This window comes from Eleutherodactylus coqui, chromosome 9 (assembly GCF_035609145.1).
Source record: "Eleutherodactylus coqui strain aEleCoq1 chromosome 9, aEleCoq1.hap1, whole genome shotgun sequence".
NCBI classification, from domain to species: Eukaryota; Metazoa; Chordata; class Amphibia; order Anura; family Eleutherodactylidae; genus Eleutherodactylus; species Eleutherodactylus coqui.
In genome coordinates this window covers 66,711,395-66,731,173 of record NC_089845.1, presented here as the reverse complement: position 1 = coordinate 66,731,173, position 19,779 = coordinate 66,711,395, and the positions used below count along the sequence as shown (strand labels likewise).

The 19,779-nt window shown below is 40.4% G+C and overlaps 1 protein-coding gene across 1 annotated transcript in view; it reads right to left on the bottom strand.

The window, feature by feature from the left end:
* Positions 1-19,779, bottom strand: part of NETO1 (neuropilin and tolloid like 1) — a 168,929-nt gene that overhangs the window by 38,061 nt on the left and 111,089 nt on the right. The window contains exons 5-6 of the mRNA XM_066579496.1: positions 6,380-6,421; positions 4,544-4,671 (exon numbers count right to left, since the gene is read on the bottom strand). Coding sequence (XP_066435593.1) covers positions 4,544-4,671; positions 6,380-6,421 — 170 coding nt within the window. The remainder of the gene's footprint in view (positions 1-4,543; positions 4,672-6,379; positions 6,422-19,779) is intronic.

Below are 19,779 nucleotides of genomic sequence, written 5' to 3'. Positions count from 1 at the left end.
CACCCTAATACTCGAACGAGTATCAAACTCGGACGAGTATGCTCGCTCATCTCTAGTGCTTATTAATGGTACATACTCTGATTGGGTCACCAATACCAGTGGGGTAACACAGGGGTCAGGTTTGGGACCTATTCGTTTTAATATATTTAACAAGAACAATGTGGAGGGATTGTAAAACAAAATATCAATATTTGAAGATGATACAAAGCTATGTAAAGTGATTAACACAAGAGAAAAGAACACTGGTAAATGTAAGGTTATGCTCATGGGCGGGGAAATACATGTCACCATTACACACTCAGTACTCAGTCACACGGGCACAATAGGCGCCCGTGTTACTGCAGGAAGGAGACAGCCGTACCTGAAGACGGATGTCTCTCTGCAGCGCCGGGAGAAAGAACATGTGACCGGCTTTATTGCCGGTCATGTGTTCTTTCTTCAGCGCTGCAGAGAGACGTCCGTCTTGAGGTACGGCTGTCTTCCTCCTGCAGTGAGGGCTCAGTCACACGGGCGCATCGACGCCTGTGTACGGGTGCCGATGCGCCCGTGTGACTAAGCCCTCAATGAGAAACCACAGGGTAAAACTGACATAGAGAAGGAGTTGTGGGTTTTAATTAACTGCAAACCTAACTGGAGCAACCAGTGTCAGGCAGCTGCTGCCAAGGCAAATAGGATCATAAGAGGCATCAAAAGATGTCTAGGGGCACATGATGAGAACCTTGTTCTTCCTCTTTACAAGTCACTGGTCAGAGCACACATGCAATACCGTGTGCAGTTTTGGGCACCAGTACTAACGAAGGACATATCACAGCTTGAGCAGGTACAAAGGTGAGCAACTAAAGTAAAAAATGGAATGGGCGGACCACAATAGCCAGAGAGGTTATCAAAATTGGTCTTATTTTGTTTAGAAAAAAAGACAGCTGAAGGGTGACCTAATAACTATGTATAAATATATCAGGGGACAATACAGAGATCTTTACCATCTTCTATTCATACTAAGGACTGACTGTAACAAGGGGGCGCCCTCTACGTCTAGAGGAAAGAAGGTTTCTACACCAACAAAGAAGGGGGTTCTTTATTGTAAGAGCAGTGAGACTATGGAACTCTTTGCCTGGGACTTGGTGATGAACTCACTAAAAGAGTTCAAGAGGGTCCTGGATGACTTTCTTGAGGGTAACAATACTTCAAGCTAAAGTCACTAATTACTTCAGAAGATTGATGGTTATCCATGGATTATTCTAATTGCCAGGTTGAAGTGAGCAAGAACAGTTTTCCCTAAAAGTAGGGAAATTGGCTTCTACCTCATGTTTTTATTTCTTCCCCTTCATCAATATTGAGGGGTAGAACAGGATAAACTAGATGGATATGCATCTGCTTTTCAGCCTTGCACACTATGTTACTATGTATGGAATTCAACTGTTCCTACCTATGCCATATTACTCAGAAATTCTTCGACATAGGCCTCATGTCCGCTTCCGAAGTGTGTCCGTGTCTTCACTGCGGATGTGTGCGGAAGCACTGGCTGGCGCACATGCGCAGTAGAGATTTTTTAAAATCTCCTGCTTTCCCACGGAATCTGCGGTCTGTCCACAATTGAATTGCGGACGGGCCACAGATTGGATGGCTTCCATTGACCTCAATGAGAGCCGTCGGTGATGGAACCGCAGCAAAATGGATCATGCTGTGATTTCTTCTCTGGCTGAAAGATCAAAACAAATCCCATGCTTTAAATCAGCTGCGGAGGCCCATGTCTTTCTATCAGCGGCTTGAACCGCGTGGATTCCGCAATTCAAATTTGCCCGTGGACATTGGGCCATACAGAGTCACACAGACCATCATTTCTAGATACACTACAGACTTTATCTTGTTTTTAACTTTGTTTTTATCTTACCTGTAAAGTGTATTGCACACAGCATAGTGTAAAGTATGAGTATATCCTTTCTATCAAGCTGGGCCAAATATTTTATTCATACGACAAACATTGCGACCAAGAATAAAAAAAATCAAGTATACAACCAAGCATTCTCCATAGAAAAACATTATAAGTAGAACTGATTGCCCTACTGAGTTGAGTAATTCTCTACTAAAAGATGAGAAATTTCCAAATCAGGCTGTCAAATTTGCATCTTGATAGAGTGACCCTCGTCAACTCTGTTCTTTTATTGGGAAAGCAGTTTATATAAGCAAAAAAAGGCAGCTACAAAATGGCAACTCACAGAATTTAAACAAATATAATTATACAGTCAGCTGTCCTCTATCTATGTGTGATCTGTGGGGGCCCAACTCCTGGGACCCCAAACATTCAGCAAAATGAATGGTCTGTAGCATTGCAGACCCTTTGTTGTTTTAGATACTGTACAGTGGCCATTCCATACATGTGGGGGCGTCTGGTACTGCAGCTCAGCCCCAGTCAAGTCAATGAGCTGCAGTACTAAGCACAGCCAGAAGTAACATAGTAACATAGTAACATAGTATGTAAGGCCGAATGAAGACATTGTCCATCTAGTCCAGCCTGTCTATCCTACTGTGTTGATCCAGAGGAAGGCAAAAAACCCCAAGGCCAGAAGCCAATTAGCCCTTTTGGGGGAAAAATTCCATCCCGACTCCCTAATGGCAATCAGACTGTTCCCTGGATCAACCCCTAATAGTTCCTACCTGCCTATATACCAGGATTGACACTTAACCTAATATTTATATCCTGTAATATCCTTCTCCAGAAAGATATCAAGTCCCCTTTTAAACTCCTCTATGGATTTTGTCATCACCACTTCCTCCGGTAGAGAGTTCCACAGTCTTACCGCCCTTACAGTAAAGAACCCCTTTCTGTGTTGGTGATGAAACCTACTTTCCTCTAATCGTAGCGGATGTCCTTTTGTTACCGTCGTGGTCCTGGGTGTAAACAGATCGCGGGAGAGATCCATGTGTTGTCCCCTCATGTACTTATACATGGTTATTTGGTCGCCTCTTAACCTTCTTTTTTCTAGAGTAAATAGTCCCAATATTGATAACCTCTCGGGGTATTCCAGTCCCGTCATTCCATGTATTAGTTTAGTTGCCCTTCTTTGAACCCCCTCAAGCACTGTGACATCTTTCCTGAGCACCGGTGTCCAGAATTGTACGCAGTATTCCATGTGAGGTCTGACAAGTGCCTTATATAATGGAAGGATAATGTTCTCGTCCTTCGCCCCTATACCTCTTTTGATGCTAAGCTTGGTACAAAAGGGGCTCCAGCAAACACTACACTACCTTATGTTCTGCTAATGGATCCCAGGGTTTCTCACAAATTGTTGTCCACCATATAGATTCCGGGAAAAAAACATATAAAATCCAATCTGGTTTGTTATTGTTGCAAAATAACCATAAAAAATTATGGATAGGAGTATCTGAATAGTCTTAACAGGCATTATAGGCGTTTGCATACAACTAGTGAAATATGACAATGGAAGACTTTGGGTCCCTGTAGTGGTGGTTGCTGTTGTAGTCTTCTCTTATTACAATTAGGCCCAGTTCCCACTTTGCATGATCATTCCATTTTTTTCTTGCTAAAACTAGGAATTGGTTCAAAAAAAGATCCTAAACCCCTCATTTTTACTTATCATTGTAGGCTCACTGCTGCTTTTAGCCCAAAGCATTGGCAAATAATATTATGTGAAATGGCCTTAGGTTGTTTTATTCTCCATATTCTGTGATGGGGCCCTGATTGAACAAGGAATTGTAAGTTTATGTGACTGTCAACTGTGCTATTAGGAAGAAGAGCCTTGAACCGATGAACAAAGAGAATATACATTACCTTCACCACCTCTGATAACCCATTACCAAGAAGCACCAGACAACCAAGAATTAGAATCCTCCTCCCACACCAGACCACAAAATCTACCCTTGAATACCAGGAACTAAATGCTTACTGTATACTTCTAGTGAATTCTGCTGCAGAAGCACGAAGAAGAGAAATGTGGGTAATTTCCAAACAAGAGTTAATGTTTGGGGTCCACTAACAATGTAATAATATAGGGAAATGCTATTCTTTCACTATAGATTACTAATAGGGCATTGAAAAATCCAGAGCCAGCCAAGAAAACAAATATATTTCAGTAAATTGGAACTGTAACTTTATACAGAAAGTTTACATTAAATACATGTTTTTATGGGTCATGGTTTTAGTGTAAAATTGCATTATGATTTGAGCTCTGTGTAGCGCAGAGTGCTAAAGCAGCAGAAATGCAGTCCTAAGCTCTCGGTCACGACCTGAACGTTGCAAGCTCAATCACTGCGTGGTTCAGGTAGCCGACTCAAGGTTGACTCAGCCTTTCATCCTTCTAAGGTTGGTAAAATGAGTACCCAGCTTGCTGAGGGGTAATAAATAAATTACCTGGAAGTGCTGCAAAATAAGTTGGCACTATACAAATGACAAGTTTTTTTTGTATTTAGACGCTATATGTTTTTGAGGCAGAATTTTGTGACTAGTAGTGCCCTCTGTGAGATGAATGTGCTAAACTGCATTTAGTATGCAAATTTCATAAAGGCAAATAAAAATGCAGCTTACCTTAGACCGTGGTGGTGCTCGAATATACCATTTGCAATCAACTGCCTCACTTGTAGAAGCCTTTCCTTCTTTAAGGATTTGCACTGACTCTATTATTCCTTCTGGTCCCCCCATTTCAAACTCACAAACTATATATTTAAAATAATAAAAAAATTGTATTTATAAAATGTATATTATAGATAGAAATGACAGATAAATATAAGATAGATATGAGATAGATAGATAGATAGATAGATAGATAGATATGAGAGAGAGAGAGAGAGAGAGATAGATAGATAGATAGATAGATAGATAGATAGATAGATAGATAGATAGAGAGATAGATAGAGAGATAGATAGATAGATAGATAGATATGAGAGAGATAGATAGAGAGATAGATAGAGAGATAGATTGATAGATAGATAGTGAGATAGATAGATAGATAGTGAGATAGATATGAGAGAGAGAGATAGACAGTGAGATAGATATGAGATGGATAGATAGATAGATAGATAGATAGATAGATAGATAGATAGATAGATAGATAGATAGATATGAGAGAGATGAGAGTTAGATAGATAGATAGTGAGATAGATATGAGAGAGATATATAGATAGATAGATAGCTAGATAGATAGATAGTGAGATAGATAGTGAGATAGATAGATAGATATGAGATAGATATGTGATAGATAGATAGATATGTGATAGATAGATATGAGAGAGATAGATAGATAAATAGAAGATAGATATATAGATAGATATGAGAGAGAGAGATAGATAGATAGATAGGTATGAGATAGATAGATAGATAGATAGATAGATAGATAGATAGATAGATAGATAGTGAGATAGATAGATAGTGAGATAGATATGAGAGAGAGAGAGAGATAGATAGATAGTGAGATAGATATGAGAGAGATAGATAGATAGTGAGATAGATATGAGATAGATAGATAGATAGATAGATAGATAGATAGTGAGATAGATATGAGAAAGATAGATACACAGTGAGATAGATAGATAGTGAGAGAGAAATGAGAGAGATAGATAGACAGTGAGATAGATATGAGATGGATAGATAGATAGATAGATAGATAGATAGATAGATAGATAGATAAATAGATATGAGAGAGATGAGAGATAGATAGATAGTGAGATAGATAGATAGATAGATATGAGATAGATATGTGATAGATAGATAGATAAATAGAAGATAGATATATAGATAGATATGAGAGAGAGAGATAGATAGATATGAGATAGATAGATAGATAGATAGATAGATAGATATGAGATATATAGATAGATAGATAGTGAGATAGATAGATAGATAGTGAGATAGATATGAGATAGATAGATAGTGAGATAGATATGAGATAGATAGATAGATAGATAGATAGATAGTGAGATATCAGAGAGATAGATAGACAGTGAGATAGATATGAGAGAGATAGATAGATAGATAGATAGATAGATAGATAGATATGAGAGAGATGAGAGATAGATAGATAGATAGATAGATGAGAGAGAGATAGATAGTGAGATAGATAGATAGATAGATAGATAGATAGATAGATAGATAGATAGATAGATAGATATGAGATAGATAGATAGATAGATAGGAGATAGATATGAGATAGATAGATAGATAGATATGAGATAGATAGATAGATAGATAGATAGATAGGAGATAGATAGATATGAGAGAGAGAGATAGATAGATAAATAGAAGATAGATATATAGATAGATATGAGAGAGATAGATAGATAGATAAATAGAAGATAGATAGATAGATAGATAGATAGATAGTTATGAGATAGATAGATGCAAGATTAAGAATAAAGGCTGCTCACCAGGTAATGGTTTAAGAACTCCAAGTTCTTTAAAATCTGGATCTGTTGACAGAAATTGTTAAAATAATTATATATAATATGTATTGGGGATATTTCTGCAGTGGACATTTAACATTACAGATCACATAGGAGAATTATTTTATAAGACGAATGTTTGATAGCTCATTTCATTTGCCTAAAAAGACAATCCTCTCTTCTTACCATGTGTGGCTGAGTGATATTGCACATTCTAGCAGTAGAGGGCAACATGTCCCTGCATAACACATTTTTGCAGACATTTAAATCTGACTTATCAGTAGCTAACATCACATTCACACAAGTCATAATTACATTAGCATCAGTTTAATACACAGCCTTCATTGTGTTTAGATTTATGAACCAAAGAGAAACCCTCAAAAGTAGTATGCACACCACACCATTAAAATATGTATTAGTCTTAGAAGTTGGTCTCACGCCTGCCATCATGGTGTCACATATTGTCTGAGTTTGGACGCTGTTTTCTGGATTTTTAGTTCCATTTTTAAGGGCCCTAATGAACCCTTTGGTTATGGCAGAGGAAGAAACGCATTGGTACCATTTGGGACTTATTTTGACGGAAACTTTGTCTTCAACCATCCAGGCACGGCTTGATGCTCGTTCGAGTAATGAGCACCATCGAGTACGCTAATACTCGAATAAGCATCAAGCTTGGCAGAGTATGTTCGCTCAACTCTATTCAGCACCTAATGGCCCAGAATCAAAAATATGTGAAATCGGGTTTAAAAAACACTCTTTCAACAAGCAGTACGCATAGACCATTACAGTTTGCTGCTGTATCATTGTGGTTGCAAATTACTACTCTGCTTACTGAGTATAGCTTATTCTGGTTCCCTGCTGCTTAATCAATACTGTTCTGTTGCCCCCTTACCTGCTGACCTTGTCATCAAAAATTGTTTGTTACTATTATATGATCTTTGATAGGTTGGCTTTTAATAAATGAATTGTGTTTTATGGGGTATATTTGATGCAGTGATTTGGTATTTTTGATACCTCTGGGTATTATTATTGGCAATGATTGTCCCTGCATAACACATTTTCTGTAGACATTTTAATCAGAATTATCAGTAGCCAACATCACATTCACATAAATCATAATTATATTAATCAGTGTCATATATAATTTCCATTGTGTTTATATTCATTAACAAAAAAAAGCAGCGTTTTGAATGCATACCACACCATTAAGATATGTATTAGTCTTAGAAGTCAGTATCTCCAGTAGGGTTCTGTATCTCTGCAATCAGGAACATGGCTATAAGAAGGACCTTTCAATTAAACAGTAACCAAGTAATGTTTCCGTTGGGGATTTTCTAATTATAGATATTATTCTAATATCATTCTAATATTTAATTGCTGACCATAAACACCTAATAAATTTAATTAGGGATTTAGCTTGTGCTTACTATTTAATTGTGGAGGAAGGACGTCATAGTCAAAACAGGACCTCTCCTCCACCAAGTGGCTCCCAATCCAACCTCTGCCTCCATACACATTATGTTCTTAGACAGCTATCAACTCGTCCAGCTTTTCCTGTAGTTCAGAAGGACAATATAAATTGTGCGGGGAATCTCAATGTTAAGGCTTGGAACCACATTCGTCCTCAGCTGCTCAATTCATGGCAAAGTTTACCTTGGCTCTGCTGCTCGGAAAATTCTCTCTCCCAAGGCCAAACTGCATGTGTGATGAACTTAATCATGCCCGCTTACTCATCACAGCATGGAAATTCAATGTATAGTACTGTGCAAATGTTTTAGACAGATGTGGAAAAAATGCTGTTAATAGTTTTTTTTGACAAAAAACAAAATGTAAAGTGAATGAACAAAAATAGGAATCTAAATCAAATCAATATTTGGTGGGACCACCCTTTGCCTTCACAACAGCATCAGTTCTTCTAGGTACACTTGCACATGGTTTTGAAGAAACTTGGCAGGGTATTTTTTTTTCAAACATCTCGGAAAACTAACCACAGATCTTCTGTGGATGTAGGCTTGCTCAAATCCTTCTGTCTCTTCATGTAATCCCAGACTGACTGGATGATGTTGAGATCAGGGCTTTGTGGGGTCACATCATCACTTCCAGTTCTTCTTTATGGCGAAGATAGATCTTAATGATATTTGCTTTAGGTTTGGGGTCGTTGTCCTGCTGTAGAAAAAATTTGGAGTCAGACGCTTTCTATTTTTGAAAGAAATTCTTACTTTTCCACAACTGCCTAAAACTTCTGCACAGTACTATATGTGAGACATACAAGTCATTCCAACTAATGTGTTATAAGGCCAAGTTCCATTCTGAAAGATGATTTTCCATCATTATATAACATACTTGTAAGTGATATAAAAGGAAACACCCTTTAAATAAAATCTATTAAAATATGGCTAAAACCTTGCCGTGATATATCCCAACATGCCCGTTCATGCTCTTTGTCAAAGTAACAAACATATTTCAAAACACCACTATTACCCAGGGTCAGCCTGCCCATGCAGTCCCTTACATCCTCCCCTTCTTTTTGGTTCTTGCCCTTGACAACAGTAAATGGAAACCAGAAAATGTACACTTATATTGCAAAAGGCATTTCACATAAACTTGTTACAACATGTTACAAAATGGAAGAATTTAGACATTAGCAGGCCACTTGAATTCCTCACTGTTGGACATCACTTTAACAGCATCTGCTGACTTTTTTGCCTCCCTGTATCTCTCTCTCTGGCCAGAACAGACCACAAATCTCCTAGCATTCGTGGTGGACATTTGGACTGTCCTCCACATAGCACTATAATGGATTACACTGTATGTTGGCTGCACGGCATGCTGTATCACAGTGGGGTCAGGCTCTTTTTCTTTAGCCCTGTGAGCAGGCTTCCTCTAAGGGTGCCGTCTTTTGCTCAAGAGTACTACTCATTTGCTCATCAATCCACAGGCCCTTAGAGTTCCTTACATAACTAACATCTGTATTATACCTAGCACAGAGTGGTGGATCCCCTAATGGCATGTACCCCTACAGACACCTGTTTTCAGTGGCATCTTACTTCTTACACATTGGCATCCCACCTCCAGATTCTTACTGCCTCTCAATAGCTGTGGTTCGGACTCCATAACCTTGGTGAAATAAACCTGCTCCCCTTTCTGGAGGTTGTTCAGGCCCACAGTCCTCTCACTCCACTGACCTTATATGGAGAAAGAGATCCTCGTCTGCCTCTTCATCCATGAGGAACTAATGGCCCTTATTCGCATCTAACATCACCATAGTGTCCAATCTCTGCAGCATCTAATGCTCTCCAACTAAGTTTGTTATAACAACCACCAGATCCCCTGATTCATGGAGATCCTTTGTTCCTCTGACTCCACTACCATGTGCTCACATCTCTCCTGGCATTGTGCCAATCTCTTGGCCTGACCTTGATCTGCCTTCAATGGTCAGGCCACAAAAAGGTGGTCTGTCTTGTTAGCTGGATAGTTCTGATCTCTTCCAAGATTTTGGACTTGTTGCTCTAGTACCACCATCTTTCTCTAACAGCTACTCTTGCAACACTCTGATCATCATCTGATCCATGCTACAAACTACACCAATTGCATGTAATCATGCTCAAGGGACCGGTTAGGGATCTTGGTGGTCTCCCTTGCTACATCAAGTCGGTCAACTGAGCTTATCTAAGGTAGTGGAAACTTCAGAAAGTCATATTTATCAAGCAATTTTCCCTTGGTGTTAGATGGGACAATGCAAAACCAAGAAAACAATGCCATACCATTGTTTGGCAACAGAAAGACATTTACTTGCAATATGGATAGTCAAAATTGTGGAACAAAGGTTTTGTTTTAACAGAAGCAGCAAATTCAACACTTAGGTGTGACATCTCTCTCTTGAAACCATAGTTTACGACTCTACGACTGGCAGCTTCTTCAAGGGATTCAACAATCTGAAACTGTGAATGTTTGAAAGACATAGAAAATGTATCTACCGTATGCTATTTGTGAGAACCGTGTGGGCAGGCAGTGACAAACTTCTGACAGTGGTATTGCACAAATCACCTAAATGTAACATTACTTTATGGCTGGATGATGTTTATTATGTATTTTGTATATTTAATGAATAAGCACCATTGTTTGTCAGTGTGTAGTCAATAGGTATCTTATACATATAATGGAATACCACCACTGCCAAAACAGGTAGACAGCGCCCAAGAAGTTTTGAACTATACTCAACCATGGCATAATATAGAATATTAAGCATTATGATCTCCTCAGCTATAAAATACCTGGCTTTTGTATTTAGAAGTGCATTTAATTGTTCAACTCAGGATAACTAGAACTAGGGGATAGGGCAGAAAAAGATTACATGATTGCAGAATCTGATATTACTGAAGCTATGCTTTGTCTGAAACCTTATGAAACTATATTTCTTGCTGATGCTTTAGATACCTAATATACCAGACAATATATGTTTTACGTCATAGTAAGACTGTATCTCTTCTTATCTTTCTCATTGATGTTACAAGAAATCTGCAAACATCATCTAAGTTATATTCAGAATAATACCGGCACTCGGCTATGTCCTACCTTACTCATTCTTATACAGCGCATCATCTATAAAGAAATTGTACTACAGGCTACTCCAGCTAGTCCAAAGCCTTAATACACATTGCCACCAGGGCAGTTTTTAAGAAACTTGGCCAACCAGGTGAACATCAAAAAATTGCCCCCCGTCTACATCAAATAATGCTAACAATGTTAATTATAATGCTTCATAATTACATCAATGCAACTTATTATTTTTTTTATTTTTAGTGCATTATGTTGATCTTCAAGACCTGAACATTTAAAAACAGTGCACTTTTCACTACTTATAGGACTTATCCAGGGACAAAAATAATCTGTTCAGCCTGTGGTAAAAAATATAAAGTAGGCATACTTACCTCACTCAATTCCCTGCTATTCCCATTCAATGGATGCCCGGAAGCCCAATTGGTCTTCGCCTCCAGCTGCAGCAATGATGATGTCCTGAGAAGAGAACATGTGGCCACTGCAACTAATCACCAGCCAAAGTGAGTACAAATTGTCTGCAGTGGTCATATGTGCCTAGTGTTACTGACATTCTTGCTAGCTCATGGTAGCTGGAGGTGAATACAAGCGGGGAATAGGGCATTGGTAGAATAGAAGTGGCAGGGAATTGGGTGAGTTGAGTTTGTCTACTTTTACCACAGGCTAAGCAGCTTTGAAAAAGTTTTCATCCTCAGTTAAACCCTATAATACATACCTTAGCTGCTGCAGACCATCATAATACACACCTCCACTGCTGCAGAACATTATACACACCCGACTTTTTCATAAGACAACTTTTATGACAAGGTAAGCTTAGATACAGTAAATCAGCTCTATGTCTGATAGTATTCCTCTAAAAAATGCAGTCACAAAAAAAATCTCTGAGTGTAGTCATCTGCTTCCCCTTTCTTCTACAAACAGCCCACACTGCCATGATAACTTCCGGTGACCCTTCATCTCTGCCCATAAATTTCCCATCTTTCTGCTACCACTGCTCCGCTCAGTGCCTTTCATACAGTAATAGTGCCCAAATAATGTCTCTTTTGAGCCCACACTAATAGCACCCATATTGTTTCCCCACAAACCAATAAGCCCTCTTTATGCCTCCACTATAATTCCCTCTCTGTGACCCCACAATAATGCCCCTATGCAGCCCAACAATTCCGCCTTTGTGGCTGATGCCCCACTAAAATACCACGTCTATGGTCTCCCCTCTCTAATAATGCCTTCTCTGTGCCCCCACCCCCAATAATGCCTTCTTTGTAGTTGACCCACCCAATATTACCTTCTTTGTGGCCCTGCCTGACATTACTGTTATTTGTTGTATGCACCAAGGGAGTGCCGTTTGCAACACTATCCAGTGCAATGAAGCTACACAGGCAGCCATGTGCCAGACAGTGTGAGGAGCTGCACTTTAGCAGTGTGCACACCTAATAACGGTATCGTTAATTTCCCCATGTGCTCCCTCTATTTCTCAGCTAAAGCACTTCTGTCTTCCCTATCCTCCTACACACACAGGACCTCCGACACATCCAAAACACCTTTTGAATTGTGTCACCCCCAGGCATCCTGTTGTCCTATTCAGCCAAACTGACGAAGGGGTTCATCCCCGAAACGCGTATTCTATTGCTGGTTTTTAATTTGTGAAATAATAAAAAAGAAATGCTTTCACCATCACACATTGGACCTTTATCTTCATCTTCCAGTAGCTTAGAGGGTTGTGCCTCCATACCAGTTTTTTCACATCCTTTTCGCTACACTCATGCCCACACTGGTGGAGCATCATCTGGTTGGCAGCACCTCCACCATTCAAAATACTCCATCATTGGAAACACTTTGTACTCCAGAAATATTCCACCACCCTCACTGGGTCTTGCTCCACCCTCCTTTTTCATTTCTTTTACTCTCCTGGTGTGGGGCCTATCAGATGATAGGTCTTCACACCTATGGTCCAATTTAGCCTTTAATAGTCATCACAAGCACATAATCCTGCCATGCTATAGTATCATCAAGATTCCTTCAATGAAAATCTATTGACCCACTCTGATACAGACCTGCTGTAAAGCTGGAGAGTTGTGGTACCCTACTGACTGTTCATTTGACAAAGTTATTGAGGTACCACTAAAATTTGAAACCACTTGCAGACATTCCCTTCACTTTATGATGATCAAGAAAGGGTTGTTGTACTATGAATTATTAGTAATGTGGCAGAATTGTAAAGTGAGACATAACTGACATTCGAAGAAAATATGTTTTACTCATTTTTTAATGAATACATCTACTTCCTGAAGACACAATAATTGTTTTAAAACACACTAGTATTACACCTGCTGATTCTATTCACATAAATGTAAAATGCATGAATTACAATTATTTCTATTTTAAACAAAGAAATGAAACTGGATGAAATGTAACAGAAAGTGTTCAACAAGAACGGGGATAATCAGCTGGAAACAAAGATAATTATAATAGACATTACACAGTTACTAGATTCATTAAACACTTGTATAGTATAGTCAGCTGATGTAATGAAGAAACTTAATTTAGCATAATGAAAATATCAAGGCATAAATCACATAATTCTATCTTCCTTCAACTTTTTTGTGTACATTGTTTCTATATATGGTACCTATTTAATCTAATGCTCCTATTTATCGATTTCTCATTGTATTGCTGTTTCTTATGCCTATCTTTTCCATAATTCTGTAGTCACGTCCCATAATTCACTATAAGAATTGTAGATTGTGATGAAGAGAAAGCACCTATTAAATGTGCTTTCTGATCTCTCTTTTACCCCCTACATCCAATCTCTGGCCTGAACATGCCAGCTGCACCTCAAGAACATCGCAAGAATCCGCTCTTTTTTCACTGTGGACACGCTAAAAACGCTTACTGTTGCCCTCATCCACTCCCGGCTCGATTATTGCAACTCGTTGCTGATCGGCCTCCCCTGCACCAGACTCTACCCTCTCCAATCCATCCTGAATGTGGCAGCCAGGCTCATCTTCCTGTCCAGGCGCTACTCGGACGCCTCTGCCCTGTGCCAGTCACTGCACTGGCTGCCCGTTAAATACAGAATTCAATTTAAACTCGCCACCTTCATCCACAAAGCGCTCCACAGTGCAGCACCCCCCTATATCGCCTCCCTCATCTCAATCCATCAACCAGCCCGGGCTCTCCGCTCTGCTAACGAAACCAGACTGAGCGCCCCTTTAATTCGAACTTCTCATTCCCGCCTCCAAGACTTCTCCAGAGCAGCACCGGTCCTCTGGAACGCACTACCAAAGGCTACCCGATCAATCCAGGACTCGCAGAACTTCAGGCATGCTCTAAAAACGCACCTCTTCAGGGAGGCATACCGAATTCCCTAAACAAACCCCTCTGTACTCCACCTGATAACATGCTCCCTGACCTACTGACTGCAATCCCTGCTAGCCATCATAAACCGCTCCTGCAGTCATACTGTTTCTGCCGTCACACGGCTAAATGTCTGACCATTGTCTGTGTATAGCATCCCTCACTCTCCACCTCGCCATACCGTGCACACTGCCAGCCCCTTTACCTTCTGTATCACCCCATTACTTGTAGTATGTAAGCTCATTGGAGCAGGACCCGCACCCCTATTGTTTCCATCAATTGATTACTATGTAACCGTGGTTCTGTAATGTTTGTACTTTTGTCTTTCTGTATCCCCCGTCTATGTAAGCGCTGCGGAATATGTTGGCGCTATACAAATAAAGTTTATTATTAGTTTATTATTAGAGATGAGTGAGCATACTCGTCCGAGCTTGATACTCGTTCGAGTATTAGGGTGTTCGAGATGCTCGTTACTCGTAACGAGTACCACGCGGTGTTCGGGTTACTTTCATTTTCTTCCCTGAGAAATATGCACGCTTTTCTGGCCAATAGAAAGACAGGGAAGGCATTACAACTTCCCCCTGCAACGTTCAAGCCCTATACCACCCCCCTGCAGTGAGTGGCTGGCGAGATTAGGTGTCACCCGAGTATTAAAATCTGCCCCTCCCGCGGCTCGCCACAGATGCATTCTGACATTAGTTCAGGGAAAGTGGTATCTTGGTGGAGCTGCTATAGGGAGAGTGTTAGGAGTATTTTAGGTTTCAAGAACCCCAACGGTCCTTCTTAAGGCCATAAATCTTCTCTATATGTGCTCAATGGGGCCGGCGGCAGCAGCACCGACCCCATTGAGAACATATAGAAGACAAATCCTTCTTCTCTGCCACAGCAGTAACAGCTGTGGCAGAGAAGAACGATGTTTGCCCATTGAATTCAATGGAGCCAGCAATACAGCAGGTTCCACTGAAAGCAATGGGCTTCCGGCGAGCGCGGGGATGAATTGTCGGGAAGGGGTTAAATATATAAGCCCTTCCCTGCAATTCATCCAGAAATGTGTTACAATAAAAATATATACCGGCGTATAAGGCGACGGGGCGTATAAGACGACCCCCCAACTGTCACCTTATACGCCGGCAATACAGTGGAGCAAAGAATAAAAATCATTACTTACTTCTTCTGATGTTCTGCGGCGCTGCTGCAGGCTGTCGCTCCCTCCTGGTTCCCAGCAGAGCATTGATTTCTCTATGAAGGGCTTTAAATCCCCGCCTCCAGAAACACACGTGCCTTCAGCCAATCACAGCCAATGACAATGATGTCATTGAATGGCTGTGATTGGCTGTGTTTCTGGAGGTGGGGATTTCAAGCCCTGCGTCCAGAAAGCAATACTCTGCCATGGACCAGGAGGGAGCGACAGCCTGCAGGAGCGGCGCAGAACGTCAGAAGAAGTGGTTAATGATTTTTATTCTTTGCTCCACTGTATTGCCGGCGTATAAGGTGACAGTTGGGAGGTCGTCTTATACGCCCCGTCGCCTTATACGCCGGTATATATTTTTATTGTAACACATTTCTGGATGAATTGCAGGGAAGGGCTTATATATTTAACCCCTTCCCGACAATTCATCCTGCGATCGCCGGCAGCCCATTGCTTTCAGTGGAACCTGCTGTATTGCTGGCTCCATTGAATTCAATGGGCAAACATCGTTCTTCTCTGCCACAGCTGTTACAGCTATGGCAGAGGAGAACGATCTTTACGCTGACAGTGCGGGGGGGGGGCACTCTTGCCGCTATTGTGGCTTAATAGTGGGACCTATGAACTTGAGATGCAGCCCAACATGTAGCCCCTTGCCTGCCCTATCCGTTGCTGTGTCGTTCCCATCACTTTGTTGAATTGCCCAGATTTTCACAAACGAAAACCTTAGCGAGCATCGGCGATATACAAAAATGCTCGGGTCGCCCATTGACTTCAATGGGGTTCGTTACTCGAAACGAACCCTCGAGCATTGCGAAAATTTCGTCCCGAGTAACGAGCACCCGAGCATTTTGGTGCTCGCTCATCTCTATTTATTATTATTATTTTCTCCACTGTATTCATAGAGTAAAAAGAACTCAAGTGAAATACAGAGTGATAAAGTAAACTCTAAGATTACAAATTACCAGTCTAACCCAAATAGAAGTGCAATGCTGCCTTAAAAAGATTTTTTTTAAATAGACAAATCTCTGGGTCCAAGTGACTCCTGGGCTCAAAGGAAAATGTGATAAATATTAAAATTTTTGGTCTAAGGACTCTGTAGTGACAGGGACTGGTCCCCAAGATGGGCGCATAGTAAATGTAGTGCCATTATTCTAAAAGGGGTGAAAGGTGTGTACTTGGAAACTATAGGCTGATAAGTCTAACTGCTATATTGGGTAAAACATTTAAAGGATTTCTAAGAGATGCTATCTGGTAATACCTCAATGAAAATAGTTATATAACTACATATCTGCATACATTTATGAGGAAATTATCCTGTTACTCTAATCTGACCAGCTTCTATGAGGAGATAAGTTCACTGATGGGGGAAACCTGGCTGCTGTGCTGTGTTCTACAGATTGTGCAGAGAATTGCAGATTGTTATCGCAAACTGTCTGTAACAGAGTCAGAAAACTTAACATAATCATAGAGGAGAATGCAGCAATGAGCAGTGGAGATGAGATTTCAGAGACTAAATGCGGTAGACAAGTCACTTACTATTAGCTGCATGAAGTGTCAGTCTATTCTCTCATTCTCTCCTCATCTTCCCTCTATACACTTCACTGAGCACAATGACACAACCCCATCCTTCACGTTCTGTTCTGCCGTCACTTCATACCCATCCAGGGTGCCAGCCTACGCCCACTCTTATGAGGTTTGTGGCTATTTAGCTGGCAGCAGGAGCTCTCTCTCTCTCTCCACAGTGATCTTCAAATAGAACTTTCAGGGACCTAATGGACCCCTCAGGGACCCTGAGTCCAGCAACTCAGGGGTATTTCTGTCTTGCAGATAGATACACCAATACCTGAGGCTGCTCATTAATTACACTGGGGGGAAAAAAAACAACATTTTTCGTGCTGCCTGGAACTTTAGACCTTATTCTAGGTATTTTTGTGTAACGGATTTTGAAAATACCGGTCATTTTGTTCTAGGAGCTCTAGATATTCCCAATGTCATTAACTATTTTTGTTACATTTACTTTATTTTCCCACCAGCATTTGCTTACTATTAGTACATAATGCTACCAAACTTGGTCTGATGAAACAATTTGTAAGGATGTTGAAGATAAATGGAATACAAATGTAGAAATTTTCCTGCAATGGAGCATTGAGAAGCCAGAAGCAGATAAATTCAATGGACCACAAATCCAGAAACTCTTAAAGCCCAGCATTTCCAATATTCAGTGGACAAGGTTGAGGCATGTGTGTGGTCGTTGTTTTGTAGGGTTGTAAACCATTTCCTATAAGGCCACAAACTGCGGTGAACTTGTGGAGAATATGCTCACTTCTGTTCTTGAATACTTGGTTGTAATATGAGCATCAAATTGCATGACCTGCACAGTCATTGTGAATCGATTTTCAAATTGTCTTGGTGATTTAAGCAATGAACGATTGGTGAACGATTTGACCAGGAAATAAGGATCGTGGAAGAACGGTACCGTTGATGATGGGATACGCATAAGATAGCAGACTACAGTTGAAACATCCAGTGCAAATGTCCAGGAATATATCATCGCAGGAAATCACAAAAATGTAGTTTCATCGACATGTCTCAATAAAGAAACTTTTTTTTAATGCTTTTTGGGATTTATTTTTGTACCTTCAGCTTTTGATTGGTAGACATGTATAATACAATATGTGTACATGTATACATTTATATGGGCATATGTGATATCTTGATAAGCATACATGATGGAGAAAAAATAATATCATTTTCAGAGTCGATGACCCCAAAATACCCCCCAAAAGTTCTAGCATTTCACTCACCAAAAATTGTGTTCGCTAATGTTAGCAGAAAGAACCATTTTCTAGCTGAAAAGTATTTCTGAAACCTGCTCATAAACCCCTTAAGTACTGCATGGCTACATACATACCCCCTATAATAAAAAGTCTGTAGGACTTTTCACCCATCTGCAGGGTCAAAGCTTTCACTTTAGGGAATTCTCAGCCCCAAACATTCAAATAGCTAAGCTATGCCAAGAGACCTATGTTTAAATTGTCTCTCTCCACCTACATTGTCTGGCAGACCTAGGCCCGTGCCTTATTTAGAGTACCTCTACTGTCACTGGGCTCTCATGACTTTTTACGTCTACTGTCACTGGGCTCTCATGCCTTCTCACATTCTGGGCTCTCATGCCTTTTTTCATCTATTTGTGACTTCCATGTTTCCCTTTAACTCATGGGTTTTCACTTCAGCCCTTTGCAAGCCACCTAAAACCCTTCCTTCAAGACTTCTCTGGTCAACTTGTCACTCGTCAACGGGCACACTCTTTTTGTAGAATTTTGGGTTCCCACATTGTTCACGGCAACCTCATTTTGCCCTGTCACACCCTTTTCAATATGGAATTTGCAGACACTGTTGCATCCTCATGCTCTGCCTTCCCAGAAAGCTTATGCTTCTTTACATGGACCACCTTCGCTATTATACATCTCATCTTCTTCAACAGGGTCTTCATGACTTTTACTTGCTGTTTGAACAGACTCCTAGACTTCTCTAGTGTCTGAACCTTCTTTTCAGCAATACAACTGACACCCTGTGTTTTACCTTTGTGTTCAACTTTATAACAAGCCCTTTTACCACAGCCTTTTCTTTAAAGACCTCTTTCCAACTCCATTTGTTGTACTGTACTTCACTTTCCAATAGCATCTGTCATCTCAGGAAAGATTCCAGCCTTTCATTTTGGCATCTCCTCTCACCTTTAGATGCATGTTTCCACTACACGATTCTTTCTTCATAATTTTCCTTGCACTGACCTACTTGTTCTTTCACTACACGTCTCACGTCAGCTTCACCTTCAGCCAAACTTTTGAGGTACTCATTCTCGTCTACCTTCTGCTTTAGGGAGATTTCAGCCTTTAACTTCTCCTACAGGAAGGAACCTTCCTGTTTCAGCCTCCTGTTTAGTGTCTTCATCCTCTGCCACAGACCTTCACTTCCTAGCTTTCTCAGCGAGAGGGCATAATCTGGCAGCGTCCTGTCCTGCCAACAAATATTGCTTCAGTGCTTCTTCTGCATGAGCACTCAGCCTGAGAAATTCTCCTGTGAGTTCTTACATTGCCTTCTGCTTCTAGTATCTTTGGGTTACACTCTTCTTTTACTGAAAGACACTTCTATTTCGGCACATACATTCACAATTTAACTTTTCGGGTGGACACACTCCTCTTCCAGAACCACTCAACATTTACCTTTGTCTTTAGCCGCATTATTTCTTGATCATTCCATAATCTGTTGGAAACAGTTTCAT